This window comes from Seriola lalandi, unplaced genomic scaffold, assembly GCF_002814215.2.
Source record: "Seriola lalandi dorsalis isolate HSWRI2012SDOR001 ecotype SW California unplaced genomic scaffold, Sedor1 jcf7180002054267, whole genome shotgun sequence".
Taxonomy (NCBI): domain Eukaryota; kingdom Metazoa; phylum Chordata; class Actinopteri; order Carangiformes; family Carangidae; genus Seriola; species Seriola lalandi.
In genome coordinates this window covers 649,140-665,713 of record NW_019524820.1, presented here as the reverse complement: position 1 = coordinate 665,713, position 16,574 = coordinate 649,140, and the positions used below count along the sequence as shown (strand labels likewise).

The following is a 16,574-nucleotide window of genomic DNA, read 5'->3' as shown; positions in this document are numbered from 1 at the left end:
CACCTCTAGCTCACAATTCGACACGGGGGGGCAAGGGGGGCTGTTGAGGGTAAGTTCCTTGTTTTGCATATTTTGGCCAATCACTGAAACGTAAAACGGCGATTTTAACCAATGACAACACTGGAGGAGCTGAACCCGGAAGCTCATTCTTTTAAAGAAAATGTGAGGTGAGTGAAAAATAAAAAATATTTGGGAGCAGGGTTAACCCAGCTAAGCGTGACTCTACTATTTAGGGTGCTACTGAGTTTATATATTTAATTAAACGTATACTCTACTGAGGCACTATTAACACATCTGTTCATCTACAGTGCCTGGTTTTTGGCCATGAATCGATACTAATACTTCATTTTCACAAACTATGAAGTTGAGACCTGCCTCTGTTGTCATTTCAGGAGGCGTGCAGTACACATGAGCCATCAGATGAGGGCAGTAAATGTAAGGCAGTTGAAACTATGGAAGTCACTTATTCCTACAAGTCTGTGTAGCTTCTTTTCCAGCCCATTAATTAAATGATTATACTCAAGAAGAAAAATTGGTGGCTTTGAAAGATAACCTTTGTTAGTGTGTGTCAGTTTGCACATGAATCTCTACAGCTGCTGATGTGCTACAGAAGGAACAGCGTGTTTGTATACCTTTTCATATTTCATAAACAATGCCATTGAGCCGGGATAGAGCAACATCTGAGTGAAGCGTGAAGTTCAGAGAAAATGTCACAGCCATATTTAGCCCTTTATAATGAGGGAATCTTATTAATTATCTGAACCATTCCACTGTGCCTTCTTGTTTATCTTTGATTCAATTAAATTTCTGGCTTCTACGCAACAGAGTTTATTTTGCATCAAAAAACACAATGACTGTGCCTGTGATTATCTCTCTCTGTAAGAGACCCTAATTTTCTTTTTCAGTTTTCCTCTCATCTCCCTCTGTGCTCTCCATGAGTCTGACTCTGACAGCTTGCCTGTCTCTCTGTCGCTTATTTTCCATTTCTTGCTCAGTTTCAATCTTTTCTTCCATATAATTCTGGCTCTCACCCCGGGCCAAGATGGAAAGAAAAATGAAATGTATGTTCAATATGTTACTGGCATGTAGGGGGATCAGAGGAGGTGTTGGACTGAGACGATTGTGCAGATGAAAAAGGGGAATGTTTGGCTGAGAGGAGGGAGAAGAGAGGGAAGATTACTGGTACATTCAGAGACAACAGGAGACAAAAAATGCAAAGGTAGAAAAGAATGGCCGAGAGAGGGAAGGGGGAGGAAGATGGAATTTTTTTTGTCATGTGAGAAAAAAGATCCTAACTTGTTTGAAATAGTGGCCATGTGGGAAGAGCATCCCCAGCTATTGTGCAAACAATTTATCTTGAAGTATCAAGGTCCATGTGTTGTGCCAACAAGATCTCTATCAACTTACTGAATTAATAGATCTTGTTCTCAGAAGATAAGACCTTTAGACCAACATATTGATCATGTTCCCACATGATAATGATGTTGAGATTTTGTTGTTCCCACAACCTTGTTCTGTAAAGATTTTTGAAAACCTTTCTCAAGGGGGAACTAGTGAACTGAGAAGGAGACATTAAACAGTGGTAAAAAGAAAAAAAAAATGTGACAGGCTTTTGTATTGGCTGCTGTCATGGAATTGATCCTGTCTTCAAGTTAACTGCTTAACCACAGCAACTAATTTAAATTGAACTGCAGGGACCTAAAAGATACAATATTTGCAATTTGCGCGCACAAACACACACACACACACACACATAGATTCAGCCGTACTTAACAGAGGTGCAGACAGACCAGGAAGGAAGGCGGAGGAAGATGTGAAAGTCTTGATGGGATACTGTTGATGGTTGTGGTGGGGTTGGATTCTAGCACGATGACCTCATATAGTCTCCCACCCCTGGGAGAAAGTGAGCTCATGAGTGTCGTAAAGAAAGAGGCATTTACGGTCTTTTAACAGACTTAGATGGGCCTTACTCACTGTAGCACATAATCCAATTTACCAGCCTGGACCTTGGATAATGGGACATCTGTAAGAGGATGAAACACACTCAGAGAGAGCAAGAAGGACGAAACAAAAGGAATGAAACTGAACAAAATGCTTTATTTTTCGGTCATAGTTGACAGGCTCCAGTGACTTTTTTCATCTTGTCTATGTGATAAGGAGTGTTTTTGTGCCTCCACCTCTGTCTTAACTTTACTACAGTGTTCATGTTGCCCAGAGGGAGACAGGATTTCCCTATTCCACCAAATCCCTTGAGAAAGAGCAGAAAACAGTTTTGTTCAACTCTCAGGCTTTTTGCAGTTTGATGTGCTTTTAGGGAAACAGTAATGTCATAGTAAAAGAAAAAAAAACCTTTACTGATGCTACAACATAAAAACTCTCTAGTGATGTCATGCCAATAAATAATGCACATCTTTGGGGCACATTCGTGCGAGCTGATAGTAACACCCCCCCACCCCACCCCCAGTGCCGGTTCTTCACTTGTTTTCCCCATACAGCGACATGCTTTTGACAGGGGGAGTATCTCTTGTTGCAGATGTGCAGATATTTCAATGAATGAACGGTCGGCTGACTGCGAAAGGGAATAGGAGGATAGTCCACTGGGAATGAAGCACCTCCCCTTTAATCGCTCGGTTGACTTTCCGCCGGAGCTGTAGTTGCTCTCTTCACTCGCACATTTGCCGTCAGCGGGTTGAAGAACTCCGCTGGATATCAGCGCTCTTGTTTTGTTCCAGAAAAGCTGCTGCCTTTTTATTCTTGTCCTTTTTTTTAGGGGAATTAAAAGCGTGGAAGGTTTTTGTCTCTTCTCGGTGTCGTTTTATTGTCATCGACATGAAGAAACGCGGAATAAAGCATCCAAAGTGGCTGAAGGACTGAATAGGATTGGTAAGTGAGTGTGCCTTAGCAGCACAGAGCTCACTGGTATTTAAATCTAGTGTTTTGGTGAGAAGTTTAAGAAAAAAAATCTTTAGTTTTAATTTAAAAAAATGCATTTAATGTTCTAAACATGTCTTTGCCTAATTCTGAATTTATTGGATTAGATTTTGGTTAACTAAGCAGATAAGATTGAATTTTATACATTTTAGATTTCTTTGATTCCACATTACTTTTTAATATTCTCTTCCAGTCTTTCCTCTTCCCCTTTTTTTTTTATCAGCGTGTTAACGTCGGATTTTATTGCAGGGGTGTGAAATGTAATTGCAGCCTTTGGGCAAAGTCCAGATGCCAGACGTTATTGCTCCCTGCGTAAAACAAAAGGAGTGCTTAAAGCCCAGCTGTTGGTGCCGTTTAATGTCACTTGAGTGCATGTAAACGCACATTGATTGTGGGTCTGCCATCACCAAAAAAAGTTGTCCAGCACAAATATTAAGGGAGGATCAGGGACCTGTGGATTAATATTGTATTTAGATTTTTAATCTTTAAACTGACCATGAGAGAAACACAAACCCACAGAACAAATCAAATCCACAGCTCACACAGTATAGCCAGAAATAAGGTCAGGCAGTAACCCCATTGTTTTGTCTGCCCTCCTGCAGCCTCCTGCTCTCTCTCCACTACACACCAGCACGTTTGGAAGCTGAGCTGAAATGGCCAAGTGGCTGAAAGACTACTTGAGCTTTGGCAGCAGGAAGGTGCCTCCACAGCCACCCACACCAGACTACACCGAGAGCGAGATCCTCAAAGCGTACCGACTCCAGAGGGACCTGGACTTTGAAGATCCCTATGAAGACTCTGAGAACAGGTCCAGGGGCGAGTCTGGGGCTTCTGAACCTGCCACACCGGTGTATGGGTCTCCCATGAAGTCATCCAATCTGGATGTGAAGTCTCCTAAACACAGACTGATCAAAGTGGACTCTCAGGAGCTGGGGCGCACCAAGATCCTCCTCAGTGCCATCTCTTTAGAGGACCAACAAGAGCCTGTAAGAGCCTCAGCCTCTTCATAACCTTTATGTGTTCAGAGCAAAAAGTGAGGGATGATGGATTAAATGTTTAAGTGGTATGTCTTGTGAAGTGAGAAGGAGGGATGCAAGGAAGGTAAAAAAAAACAAACAAAAAAAAACACTGCCCCTCTTCTTTCTCATCTAATTTCCATCATAGTGACAGCTTTATTGATCAGACTCCATAAGCAAGTGTCTGGTAATGTTTGTCACAAATATGTATTGTTTACATTAATCACATTACATCCCACGCGCCACATAAATTTGCTACTGTAGATGGAAGAAAGAATTATTGATGGCTTGAGCGGACCATTGAGTTGGAGAGGGTCACAGTCCCCTGAGTTTATGTCCTTCCATAAATAATAAATGGGGTTTGGTTTTGCAAGCTGAGAGAGACCCCCACATGAGCACCTTAGGGGCCATATACAGTACACCGTATGCTGATGTGTCAAGGGCCACAGGGAGGTATAATTTATGCTTTGGTGCTGTTTGTGTCATCGAGACTGCAGTGCCTTCCCGACTATGTACTATGCGTGTTGTGCTGTAGAAAACATACACGGCTGCTGTGAGGGGGGGGGGGGAGGCAAACAGATGTTGAGAGAGCGACTGGAGCAGAAGCAAATGCTTCACAAGGAATTGGTCCACACATTAATTCAGATCACGTATGCCGAGTAAGTTCAGGAGTATTTCAGGGTTTTTTTTCATCGCTAAATCCACGACTCCACTCGTGGAAAATGCTACAAGTGTGAAAGGCCTGAAGTGAATTGAAGTAATAGTCTTAACTGAAGTCAATAGCTCCCCTCTCTACCCAACTCTCCTCCTGCTCTCATTAATTTCCCAGGGTCTGTGGGAACATCCGCCCTCTAATTAACATTGCAGATTCCTGTGCATCGATAGGTAACCTGTTACAGAACCAACATGGGATTAGGATGTAATTTTGCGAGGTGTGCGTGTTTAGCAGGAATTTGTGGAGCGAGCCTTGCTGGAGTGATTTCCTTTGTAAGAGAGGAAGAGCGCGAAAGGACAAGAGCACTTTGCCGAAGGGTCTGTGTGTTTGTAGGAATGTGCACATATGTGTGTTTGTGTGTGTGTGTGTGTGTGTGTGTGTGTGTGTGTGTGTGTGTGTGTGTGTGTGTCAGACAGACCATATGGCTGCCTTTGTAGCTGTCAGTGTGCCAGCTGACCACTGTTTTCCTCCTGTGCTTGCATAAAAGAACAAATGCTCCCGACCGACCAACCAGCTCCCTCTGTACTCTCTTCCTCCACCCAAAAAAAAAAAGAGGATCATCCTCACAGACAGGACGGTTTCTTGCTGTATTGCATTTTCCTTTTAATGTGACCACAAAACATAGACACAATATAGTTCCTCCGTCAAGGATTTAAAGAGGGAACATTGTGTAGCGCCTACACCGCTGTGGTGTGTTATTGTGATGTTGCACACTAATGGTGCAATTTTAGTGTCTTGAGGATACTGAAAAAGCATTTTTTTCTGTAACCAAACACGTATTTAATGTGCCATTCACTGATGATGTGATTGCTTCTTAAAAGTGCTGTGCTGCTCCCTCCATCTCGGGTCTTGATGAGCTATTGTCTGTGCAACACTTCCTTTTAAGCACTTATACATACAGACCAAATTCTTCTAATTATCAGAAAACATGCATGCCCCAGGATGTTTTTATTCAAATTCAAAGATTCAAAAGCGGGTGCTTTTAGGAAATGCTAGATGAAATTCATTATAGCCTATGATTGGGATTCTAGCTGTTTTTGCACATGTGCCTGCAGGACAAAAACATATTTAAAGTATTTTTTTATTTCTATACAAAATCAAAAAAAATTCTAGGGGCATTCTTTCTCTCCAAGTTAATGTTCAGTAGCAAAAGTCATTCTTCTTGTGTGTGTGCTTTGTTATTTAGGTGGTGCCCTCTGCTCCGCTGGCAGGGGACACGGATTATTCTGACCCATTCGATGCTCGAATGGACCACCGGCCGGAGCCAGATCACGGACCTGTTCCCTGTGAGAACAACGGCTACATGGAGCCGTATGAGGCCCAGAGGGTCATAACAGGTCAGAGGACTCTTACTGCCCAGTATCTTATCAGTATTACAGTGTTTCAGTGAGCCACTTTCAAGGGAGGTCTGGTGGTTTTAGTTCCCTTCCCCGTTCCCTCTCCTTTTACCCCTTCCTTTTTGTGTTTCAGTGTCTCATTTTTAGTTATCTCTGACGGTTATTTTCACATGTAGTCATAATATGAGATTAAGTGGACATCCTCAAAGGTTAAATCAGATCACATCATAAAAATCAGTCATGTATTATCTACAATCTGTCAGCGATTTCTCAATGACATTACTATTCTTTATTACTCTTCTTTTCGTTATGAAGTATTTCTGCCTTTATAGAATAATATGTCTTTATCTCCATATTTTCCTGTTCTAAGGACACTGGTGTTAAATGCAAGATTGCTCCGTATTTCTTGTTTAATTGCTTCCTTGTTGGCAGCAGTTCTGCTCTAGAGTGTTGTAACTGTCCACTCCCCTGTGCTTTTAGTTCATCTCAGATGAGTCTGCCCTTTGGAGATGCCTATCCAGTCTCGAACCCTCCCTCCTCCCTTGCTATTTTCTCCCACACCATCTAACTCGCATCTATCGGTTTCCATTTGTCTCTCCTCCCATAACATCTCTGTCTGCCCCTTCCCCTTGCGCTCTCCCTGGTCTGTCCCAGTCATTTAGTGTAAAAGCCTCCCCCTCCTCTTTCTCCATTTCTCTATCTCTCTTCATCTCGAGGGCTCTCCCCAGCCCTGAGGGGAGTCTGGCTGTCCCTCTCATTTGTTCTTTAGCAAATTTTATGTCCCGCTCACTCTCTGTTGTCACTTGTGCTACCCCTTTTTGCTGGTCAAATGAAGTCTATAATCTCAGGCTTAACTGAATGGAGCATCCTTTCCTTCTGCCCAAACGGAGAAACCTCGCTGCAGCTGGATGGAGCCATCGGAGAAATTAGATTCACAGCAGTGATGGCAGAGCATTTGGCAAAGCATTGTCACAGCTCTTTCATTGACTTTGAATTGTGCCTGTCACTCCAGGGCTGTCTGTCTGCCTGCTTTTGTCTGTCTGTCTCTCTGTCTGTTTTTGCTCATTAAAAAACACAGCAGAGCGTCAAAGACAGTGAGATCGGAATAGTAATTATCTTTCACAAAGACTGTCCTGAAAAGACACCTGTGTGCTTTTCAGACTGTACTTTTAGGTGGAAAAACATCTTTAATGCTTACATCTCTCCAGCTGGTGTGGTTTTAACTCTGTCATAATTCTTGAGTTTCGTTTTGTGAGGATAAAGGCTTATATGGTTATAGGGATAAGGTTTATAGGTCTGACTCACATCTGTGTGCCTAAACACCCCCAGCCCTCCCTGTTGTCATTCTCCTCAATCTTCTACAGTATCTTTTTCACCTTTCTTACAAATTGCTAGATCCCCCCCCCCCTCCCGCTTGTGTTTTCCTCCATCATGTTACCTATGAATTTCTCATTTTATTTCCTCCACGCCTGTTTTTATCGCTTCGCCTTCATCTTCTCCATCTCCAGGCTGCCGCTGACACTGCGGGTTCCCAGCGCAGGTAGAGCAGCATTCAGCCCCGCTGTGCTTCTGTCTCAATGACTTTACATCAAACGTTGACAGACACCCACACCCCCCCACACACCCACCCCCATCACCCCGTCCCATCCTCCCTCCCTTGTCCTTCTCTCCCGTTGCCCTCCTCCTCCCCTTGTTTCCCCGCCGCTTCCCTTTCCTCTTCCTTCTCCTCCTGCTCCTCACCCCACCACATCTTCTCCTCCTCTTTCCCTCCTCCCTCGCCTTGCTCCTCCTCTCTCTCCATTTCCCCTCCACCCTCTTCTTCATAACCTCAGGGACTTTCCCCAGGGTCTCCACTCGGTTGCCATGGTGACTAGAGGGCCGCCCAATAGCGGCGTCTTGTCGTGTGAAGGTTAAAGTTTTCTCTGCTTTTCACCAGTGAATCCCTCCATTTAGTCCTGTTCCCTTCTCATGTGAGTGCGTCTACTTTGCAAGGCTGCTGGCTGGGGACACAAAAGATGCCTCTTCCTTCATTTGTCCCCCATTTTTTCCCTCATCTGTACCACCTAGTTTTTAAAGGTCACATTTTCGAGGTCAACAAAGCGCCACTGCTGATTGCTTTTGCTTCTATTGCTGCTGTGGCTCAGAGGCTCCTATTGAAATCAGATTTCATCCTCTAGCTTGCGTCAATAACCTTAAAGCCTTTTATCTCATGGCCATATTTGACTCCGTATAACAGCTGCAGGTGCTGAGAAGCATTTCTAGGTTGGAACCCACTGAGAAAGTGATGAAAATGTTAACAAGGGACCATGGATGTTGTTTTGAGCCGCGCTAGATTGCTGCTGGGATTCAGGATGGACGAGAGGAGGGGGGTGGGTTTTCAACCGTGTTGCAACTCAGCATCTAGCCCGAGGCCTCGTTAAGCCCCCCCATATGAGATTCTGAGCCCACGGCAAGCTGTGCAAACATCATTTGTCTCACTTCTCTAATTCTAGTCATGTCAGGGCTCAACAGGCTCTTTGTTTTACTTTGTAGTGCAGAATAATATCAGTGTTGTGTTGAGGGGAACCTGCTGGTAAATATTATTTCTTAATATTATCTGATTTCTTGCAGAGTCGATAAATGGGGCACATAAGACAAATCTCTGAATGTCTGCTTGCATGTGTTTAAGTTTATGTCGTTTCGCATATGGTATAACAGAGCTGCAGCGTGGCCCAGGAGGAGGACGGGTGCGTGGCGGGGTGCAGCTCTACGACACCCCCTATGAAGATGAGCGAGGCCAGCGTCTGGGCATGATGTATGGAGAACCTCAGGAAGAGGGCAAGGAGAGCAGCAGGCTGCCGCAAGATGATGAGAGACCAGCCGATGAGTATGACCAACCCTGGGAATGGAAAAAGGACCATATCTCCAAAGCTTTTGCAGGTAACCAGAAACATTATGATGGTATGTGGGCAGTAAAGTCAACAAAAACAACCTTGGATTATAGTCTGACTGAAGCCCATCCACAAAATTTGGTTCAGTCATTGTGGTCTAAAAAGGCTCAAATCATGAAGCTGTACTATAGATTATCGATAAGCTTTCCATCAATGAACCGTTCCTACACCTGATTGGAGTTTTACCCCGTGATACTGGAATGTCGCTGGTCTTTGCTTGTGATTTTTCAAACTGGAAAATGATAAAACTGTCCAGAAAATGAATTTTCTGAAAACATTTTAGAAATCATTGTCTAAACCACTCCTCATGCTTTGTTGGCTCTTCTGGCCTCAAGCTGCCAGGCTGAATCGATACTCAGAGCTTGCCAGAAAACAGTTTTGGCAGACTAATCAGTATTCAGGAAAAGCATTTTTAACTGAATGTCTAGCTTAAAGCCCCCAGACTGGCAATCTTCTGTTGTCTTTGATCTAAACACTGAATCTCTATCACCTACTGTAAAGAGGACATTTCCTGGAGCCTCTGTGTGCCAAACAATAAACAATAAGGTGTTGCGCAAAATATATTTTAATCACCAATTAGAATTAGTGTAAATGGTTAAAACTGCAAAAAAAATCTTTTTAAAAAGCCATCCAGGAGCACACAGAGAGCCCTGCTGCTGATACTACATTGTGAAAGACTCACCTAACTGTCTTGACCTTTAATGTGGTGCCTGCCCCCTCATCATTACAGCTCCAAAGCCTTTTTTTTTTTTTTTTTTTTTTTTTGCAAGAAATGTAGACTGCTGTGACCTTCACAGTCTCAGCTCAAATGACACATATCTTTCTGTCTCTTTTACTAAATCTAAACACCTTCTGGTGACTATTGATTTCTTGCTCTCACACATGTGGAAAACCGCAGTCACAACAACCTCTGAGATGATCGTGATGTCTTGTGTGTGGTGTGAGAGAGATACAGTTGATGTCATAAAAAGCATTGGAGGAGCACAGAAAACAAGGTTAATATTCTTTGACAATCATTTTTTTTCAAAATAATTTATAGTTTAAAAAAACTAGTTAGCCATAGTGTATTTTTAAAGTTGCACTGACAGTGTGCGTCACATCCCATCCTGTTATGTTCCATATATTGAATATAATTGGAGGGAGAGAGTGAAGTGAGAGCGATAGAGAGGTGCAGAGAAACAGAAGCAGACTGATAAGTCATTTAGGAGTGGATCAGTGTAAGGCATGCCAGGCCAAGTCAGCTTAATTGAGCTGCATCTCTAAGTCACCAAGGTCAAGGTGATGGGATAATAAATCAACCTTGCCTCATGTGCACTCCCTTCCATTCCCGTCCTCCTCCTCTCTTCCCCTCTTGTGTGCCCCCTCCTTTCTTCTCAGTTAATTACATGCCTACATGTGCGTGACTGATCCAGTGCTAATAAGAGAGTCATGGTCAGCAAACAATTGTATGAATCCACACACACATACACACACGCAGGCATATCCATTCACACCATGTCCGTGCTCGAATCGCGTTAGCCAGAGGAGCATCAAAGAGACACCGTTGCTTATTTGAGAGTAAAGTTTCAAGAGGAGGTGCATAACGGTTAATTTAAAAGCCAATATCACCTCTCACCTACTTAGCACCCATTCCTGCTTTATCTCTTGTTTTCGAGCTTTTTCCTCTTGGTGCCACATACAGTATGCAGTCCTGCAGAGGAGCGCTTACAGCACCATTAGAGAACGCAGTGGAGGAAAACGCTTGTGAGACTCGAGTTGTCTGACCCCTTGTTTTTTCCATTTGGAGTCAGCACTTTGAGCTGGCGTGCTGTCTGTCTGAGCAGACCAAAGCACTGAAGTGTAAACACACAAACAGTATTTTCCATTCTCACATTTAATCCATATTCCCAGACCCTTTCGCCGTTGCTAGGCACGGCCCACATGAGAGGGAGGGGAGAGATGGGGAGGACAAGGACAGAGCAGAAAAAGAGAGAGATGGAAAAGATGGACTGTGGAAAAAAAAAAGAGATGAAGAGGAGGTTTGAGAAACAGAGATATGGAAAATGGATAGAGAGGCTGTAGAGAAAGCTAGCTGTAGAGAACTACAAACGGGTGTCCGAGATTATGGTATGTTTGGTGGCAGCTCAATGGATGTTTGTGGAGGCCCTGTGCTTCAGAGGGGAGGGGCGTTGAGGAGAATTAATGGTCGGGGGCTGTGGCGAGGTAAGGCGAACGGAGGGGAGGGGGAGTCAGGGCCATTGTAGCAGGGTGCAATCAGTCATCCGCTAACACAGGCACACTGTCTCACACATATACACACCAGCACAGCAGCAGTGACAGGGCTGTCCCCGCAGCCCTCCCTCCCTACGGATGTGACACACTCACTCAGATAACCCGCTACGGGGGGCAAAAGGGGGGGGGGCATCACGATCTGCCAGCAGCCCCTCATCATCACCTCCACAGAGGCGCATGCACATACACACACATGTGTATTCCTCAGATAGGTTTTTCCAGCTGTGATTATCACTAGGCTCCTAATTCAAGGGTGAGAAGAGGTTGTATGCATGTTGGCACAAATGAGTGTGTGGATGTTGCGGAGTGGGGAGGGTTAGGGAGGACTGCTGGAGCATATTGTATCTGGATTTGCGTGCATTGCAGTTATGCAAGCACTTCTGAACAGAATCTCTCTGATTCTGATTTTCACAGATTATCCATGCTGAAATGTAATCGAGTGAATGTTGCATGCGGCTATTTTTCAAATGGCAAACATAAGGACGCCTCCGAAGCATTTTATTTATTTTCCATTGGATATGAATAGTGGGTCCACTTCAGCCAGCTGTTTGAGGGTGCCTGAGGGGTCGGACGTGACAGGCCTCTCTCAGTCCGGTGGGTTTTAATTACAACGTTAGAAAGCTGTCACCAGTCACCACCGTCCAGCTCAAATTACAGCAGTCATTAATTCCTGGAAGTCAATAGACAGTCCAGTAGTGAGAGATTGGCCCTGCAGCCATTCACCACCAATTAGTGAGCTAATGAAAGGCACCATCTCATTAACTCTCGGATGGCCACAGCTAATGAACAGATGAATGGGTGTTTTAGGTATTTCAGTTTTTTTTTTTTTAAGTTTTATAGTCCACTAAAGGAGCTTTGAGCCACTCGTCTTGAGTCAGATGATGGCCGAACACTGGAGGAGTGGACACATGATGATAGAGACACAAATCAGCTGGAAATGTGGATGGGGAAGGTGAATGAATAACATTGCCGCCCCTGGCAATTGCTATTATGGTGCCAGTTTGCAAAGCACTTATCTTCCACTTATTTCAGTGCAGTTGCTCATTAGGAAACAGTGAATGACATGGGACTGTAGAGGGAAGCTCCTGACTATCCACGTGTGTGTCCTAGAAATAAGAGGGTGGGGAAAAGTTTAGGTGCAGGCTTAGGTAAACTCTTTGCAGCAAAAGAAAACGCTGCATATATTGTAATCACCCTGGTGATCCTTAACTTTTCATGAAGTACAGTATCAGGTCAATGTTTTAATTTGTCCAATGCTTTGATTAATGCATAACTAACAACATTCCCATCAGCCTGAGCTGTGCTTTTATGTTTAGTACTAACTGGCACATGTTAACATGCTGAGATGCTGAATATGGTAAACCTTAAACCTGTTAAACTTAGGATGTCAGTATTGTCATTGCTAGCATGCTGGCATTAGCATTTAGCTCACAGCGTTATTAGCCTCACAGAGCTGTTAGCATGACTGTGACTGTAGTATCAGCAAATGAGATGCTAAACTGAGGAATGAGGACATGTGACATTATCATAACGGAAGATATACATACATGCAAAATTAAACATATATTTCAAAAGGCATCTAGAGAATTAGATTGCCTTATTCATTCCTGAAGAAATAGCACTGTTGGCAAGATGCTGAAGGGTGCTTTAAAGTGTTAATGAATACCGAAGCAAAAGATCTGTTTAGCAAAGCTTGCAAAGACATCTTGACAGGCGGTCGGCGTGTGTTTTTGCTGTGTCTGGAAGCATGTGCTCTGACACGACAGGACAAGGTTTCCTGGGCTATTCTGAGTGTGTGCATGTCTCCTTTAGGTGCTTACAAATGTATGTTTGCGTGTATACGAACATGCAGACTAACAAAAACGAGATTTCAATTTCTGGTGTGATGCTGCTCTCTGTTGCTCTAAGCAGGCCCCGGGGGCATCTGACCAGTCTCTTCATCAATTTACTGGCACAGTGGAAAGACTCTTATCTTGCTCTCTCTCTCTCTCTCTCTCACTCCTGCCTCCTTCTTTTTGTCACCCTTCCTCTCTCTCTCTCTCTCTTGCGCCTTCCCTCTTCACTGATTTTCTTTCTCCTTCAGCGTGAACCTTTACTGACATTAATGAAAAGGCATTTCCTTCGTGATTCTCTCTCACCGAGATGGGGAGAGAGATGATGAAAGTAGAGTAGGGCAAGAGAGGAGAGGAGCAGAGGAATATGGAAAGAGAGATAATGCCCCACTTAGAGAGATGGTAGGTGAAAAGAGGGAAATGAAGAAAGAGGAATGTTCAATACAGAGAGAAAGACAGGGAGAGCGGAATGAAGCCACAGGGGGAAAAGTGTAATGAATTTCTGGAGAATGGATGCACAGGTGTGGATCTTTAATATGAAAAAGGAACTTGTGTGAATGCATTTTTTTTCCCTGCCCTGGCATAATGGCATGAGGTGTTAATTGTCTTTCCTCATGGGGGCCATTTTTGCCCAGCAGAAGGTCTTTTGTGTGAGGAGAAAAGACAAGATGCCAGGGCTGTTTGAAAAACAGATGTCTTCATTAATGGACCTAATGAAGCTGCTCTATTGTCTTTGTCTGCTCCTCCTTTATTACGAGGACACAGAAAACAGCTGGTGTGCTTGAAAAGACAGTTATCCGTCACCTAAGGCAACGAGTGCTCTGTGCAACACAGAAAGGAAAACTTGATCTGGCCATTCCTTCCCCCTCAGATAATTTCTGGTAACTGTTAGCAGGTAGTTGAGGCACCAGGCACATGAAACCACAAATTACTGAATTGCTGTCACCTGTTTCATCCCTTGGGTTAATATGGGAGACAGAACCGATATAACCGAATAAATAAAAAACACATACAGCATAAAAGTACAAATCACGAGTAGCGCAGATGTGACTGTGCCTTTATTCATAAACCATTTAGTGTGTCTCATTGTCTTGTTTTGGCAAATAAAGCAGAGCACTAACAGCCTACTATGTATGGCAGATCCACAGGTTCCTGTTAGAAGAGAATGGAAGCCAGATGTTCCCTGTTAGTAAATGAGTGACATGGTGTGTGTGTGTGTGTGTGTGTGTGTGTGTGTGTGTGTGTGTGTGTGTGCGCGTGCGTGTGTGTGTGTGTGTGTTAGCTTGGTATTCAACCTTTTGTTATCAGAGTGAGGAGCTCAGACAAGGTTTGCGTGTGTGTGTGATAGAAACACAATAGTCCTGTGTAGCTGGTTAGAGTCTGCAGATTTAGGAGGAGTCCCCCCCCAAATCAGAGGAAACACGTGATTTTAATATGAATCTATGTGAAAACAGTGTGTTAATACAGGTCTCATATATTCTCAGATAGTGGAATAATTCACTTAAGGTAACAACATGGAAAAAAGACTGTTAATGAATGAGATCTTTGAAATAAGTAGCGGCATATCTGGAATTGATTTACAGCTCGTTGGGAAAGTGACTGGTGTCCAGACCAGGGTTTGAAATTCATGTAGTTGAATGACCTGGCTCATTTCAATATATCATGAGTCTATCAAGAAAAATGAAATGGATGAAACTGTCGAAGAGTGTGCTGTTCGAAACATCTGTTTGGATGCACAGTTCATAGACTGTTTCCTTTAAAATGAAGACAAATCTGCAAATGGGATAAGATCATCCCACCCTCTTTGATAAATTTCTTCTTTTACTCAAGAGTAGCAGACAAAATGTCTTAAGAGGGAAAACAGTTACCACAAACACTGAGGCAGAGGAATCTCGATGGAATTTTCTCCTCCGTCTACACTACGCCACTACCTGAGCTTATTTCTCGCTCATGTGCCTGAGCACATTTCTGATCTCTAATAAATTATCTTGGCTGTTTCCACCCTGTCTCTCTCCATTCTTGTCACCCTTCACTTGTTTTTGTGTGCTGCTCATTTACACCCCTCCCTCTTTCCATGGGTGTCTCTCAGTTTTACTTGAGAATTAGAGGTGTAAAATGTGATGTGGTGGCGAGCGGACAGGCAGCAGAGTGTGGCAGTGATGGTGTTTCGGAGTGTCAGGTGTGTGTGTGTGTGTGTGTGTGTGTGTGTGTGTGTGTGTGTGTGTGTGTGTGTGTGTGTGTGTGTGTGTGTGTGTGTGTGTGTGTGAGAGAGAGAGTGTGTGTGTCTATGTGTGTATTTGTGGACCTGTGTGTTTGCGTGCATGTCTTCCATTGAGGGATGCCAGGCTACACTTTAATCCTGGCTTCAGCGGAGGTGCGGCCCGCTCCAGATGGGGCCATTGTACTGCGCCATGCATCAATAATTCATGGAGAGCCAGAGAAAGTGGCGGAGTGTGTCTGCCTGCTCAATAATTAACTAGGGAGGGAGAGAGGCATGTATGTACAGCCTGGGTCTCTCTCAAAACGCCCATTCAAATGGCCTTTGATGTTGCAGGTCTGGGGGGTCTTTGGATTTGTCGGCTCATTAAGACGTCACCCCTCTTTTCCTTTTATTTGTTTTGTAATCCGTTTTTCGCTGTGAGCAGGAGCTGAATGTATAGTGTGAGACTGGCAAATCGCATAATGTACGTGTGTCAGTGCTTGTGTATGTAAGGCTGCAGTGACGACTGTTACAGTAGATGGTTGCCTTCCATGGTAGATAATGAGCTATTTTCAGTTCTGTCTCACAGTGCACCTTCTGCTGCTCTCCTACTGTAGGTAGGACAGTGAATAGAGCATTATTCTGCCCCCACACTCCTCACTTCCGCTGTCACACCGCGCTGTGGGATGCACTGCACGTGAAGTCACATTTTATTTTCACTGCATCTACTACCAAGAGACAATTCCTTAAAGTGGACTTGTTTTGATCACTATAAGTAATGCAACTTCTGAACTTCTCCTGTCCTGTCTGTCTTATCCTCTTCGCTTTCTTCCATCCTATCTCACGTGATAAATTACTGTAAATATAGAATCTGAGACACTAAGATTATGTTCTTCCACAAGTGTGATGAAGCAAGGAGACAGGAGGTAAAGTATATATTCCTTCTCTACATGACAGGAAGTATAGTTAACCACATTTCATGTCACCACATCCCTGTCATCTGCACACACACCGCGCTTCCCTGTCTTTCACCTCTTCCACATCGCACTTCTCATATACTCTCTCCTCCTCATATTAAAATCTTGCACCCGTGTTCAGTCTCACTTCTGTATCATCACTGCCTCCCTCACATATCTTCACTTTGGTTAACTTTGTTCAAACCCATCTGCTGTTTTCTCACTCCTTTTTCTCTCGCCTCTTCCCCGCTTCTCCCCCCTCTATTAGAAATGAGGGAGTTGTCGGAGTTGCCCTGGCCTGCCCCGGTGGGTCAGCTGGAGGAGGAGCCCCCCGTCAGAGAGCAAGGTGACCTCCAACCCCGAACACCAGCGACCCCACCCCCACC

General features: G+C 44.0%; 1 protein-coding gene across 2 annotated transcripts in view; it reads left to right on the top strand.

Moving 5' to 3' along the window:
- The first annotated feature begins 347 nt into the window (after nt 1-347).
- The window catches only part of shdb (Src homology 2 domain containing transforming protein D, b), a 23,559-nt gene continuing 7,332 nt past the window's right edge, over nt 348-16,574 (top strand). The window contains exons 1-6 of one of the 2 annotated variants that reach the window (XM_023405265.2): nt 348-435; nt 2,771-2,883; nt 3,534-3,917; nt 5,849-5,999; nt 8,697-8,918; nt 16,457-16,534. In XM_023405265.2, the coding sequence (XP_023261033.1) occupies nt 3,585-3,917; nt 5,849-5,999; nt 8,697-8,918; nt 16,457-16,534 (784 nt within the window). In that variant the 5' untranslated portion in view covers nt 348-435; nt 2,771-2,883; nt 3,534-3,584. Of the gene's footprint in view, nt 436-2,541; nt 2,884-3,533; nt 3,918-5,848; nt 6,000-8,696; nt 8,919-16,456; nt 16,535-16,574 lie in introns of those variants that run through there. The other variant, XM_023405266.2, reaches the window with a different exon arrangement.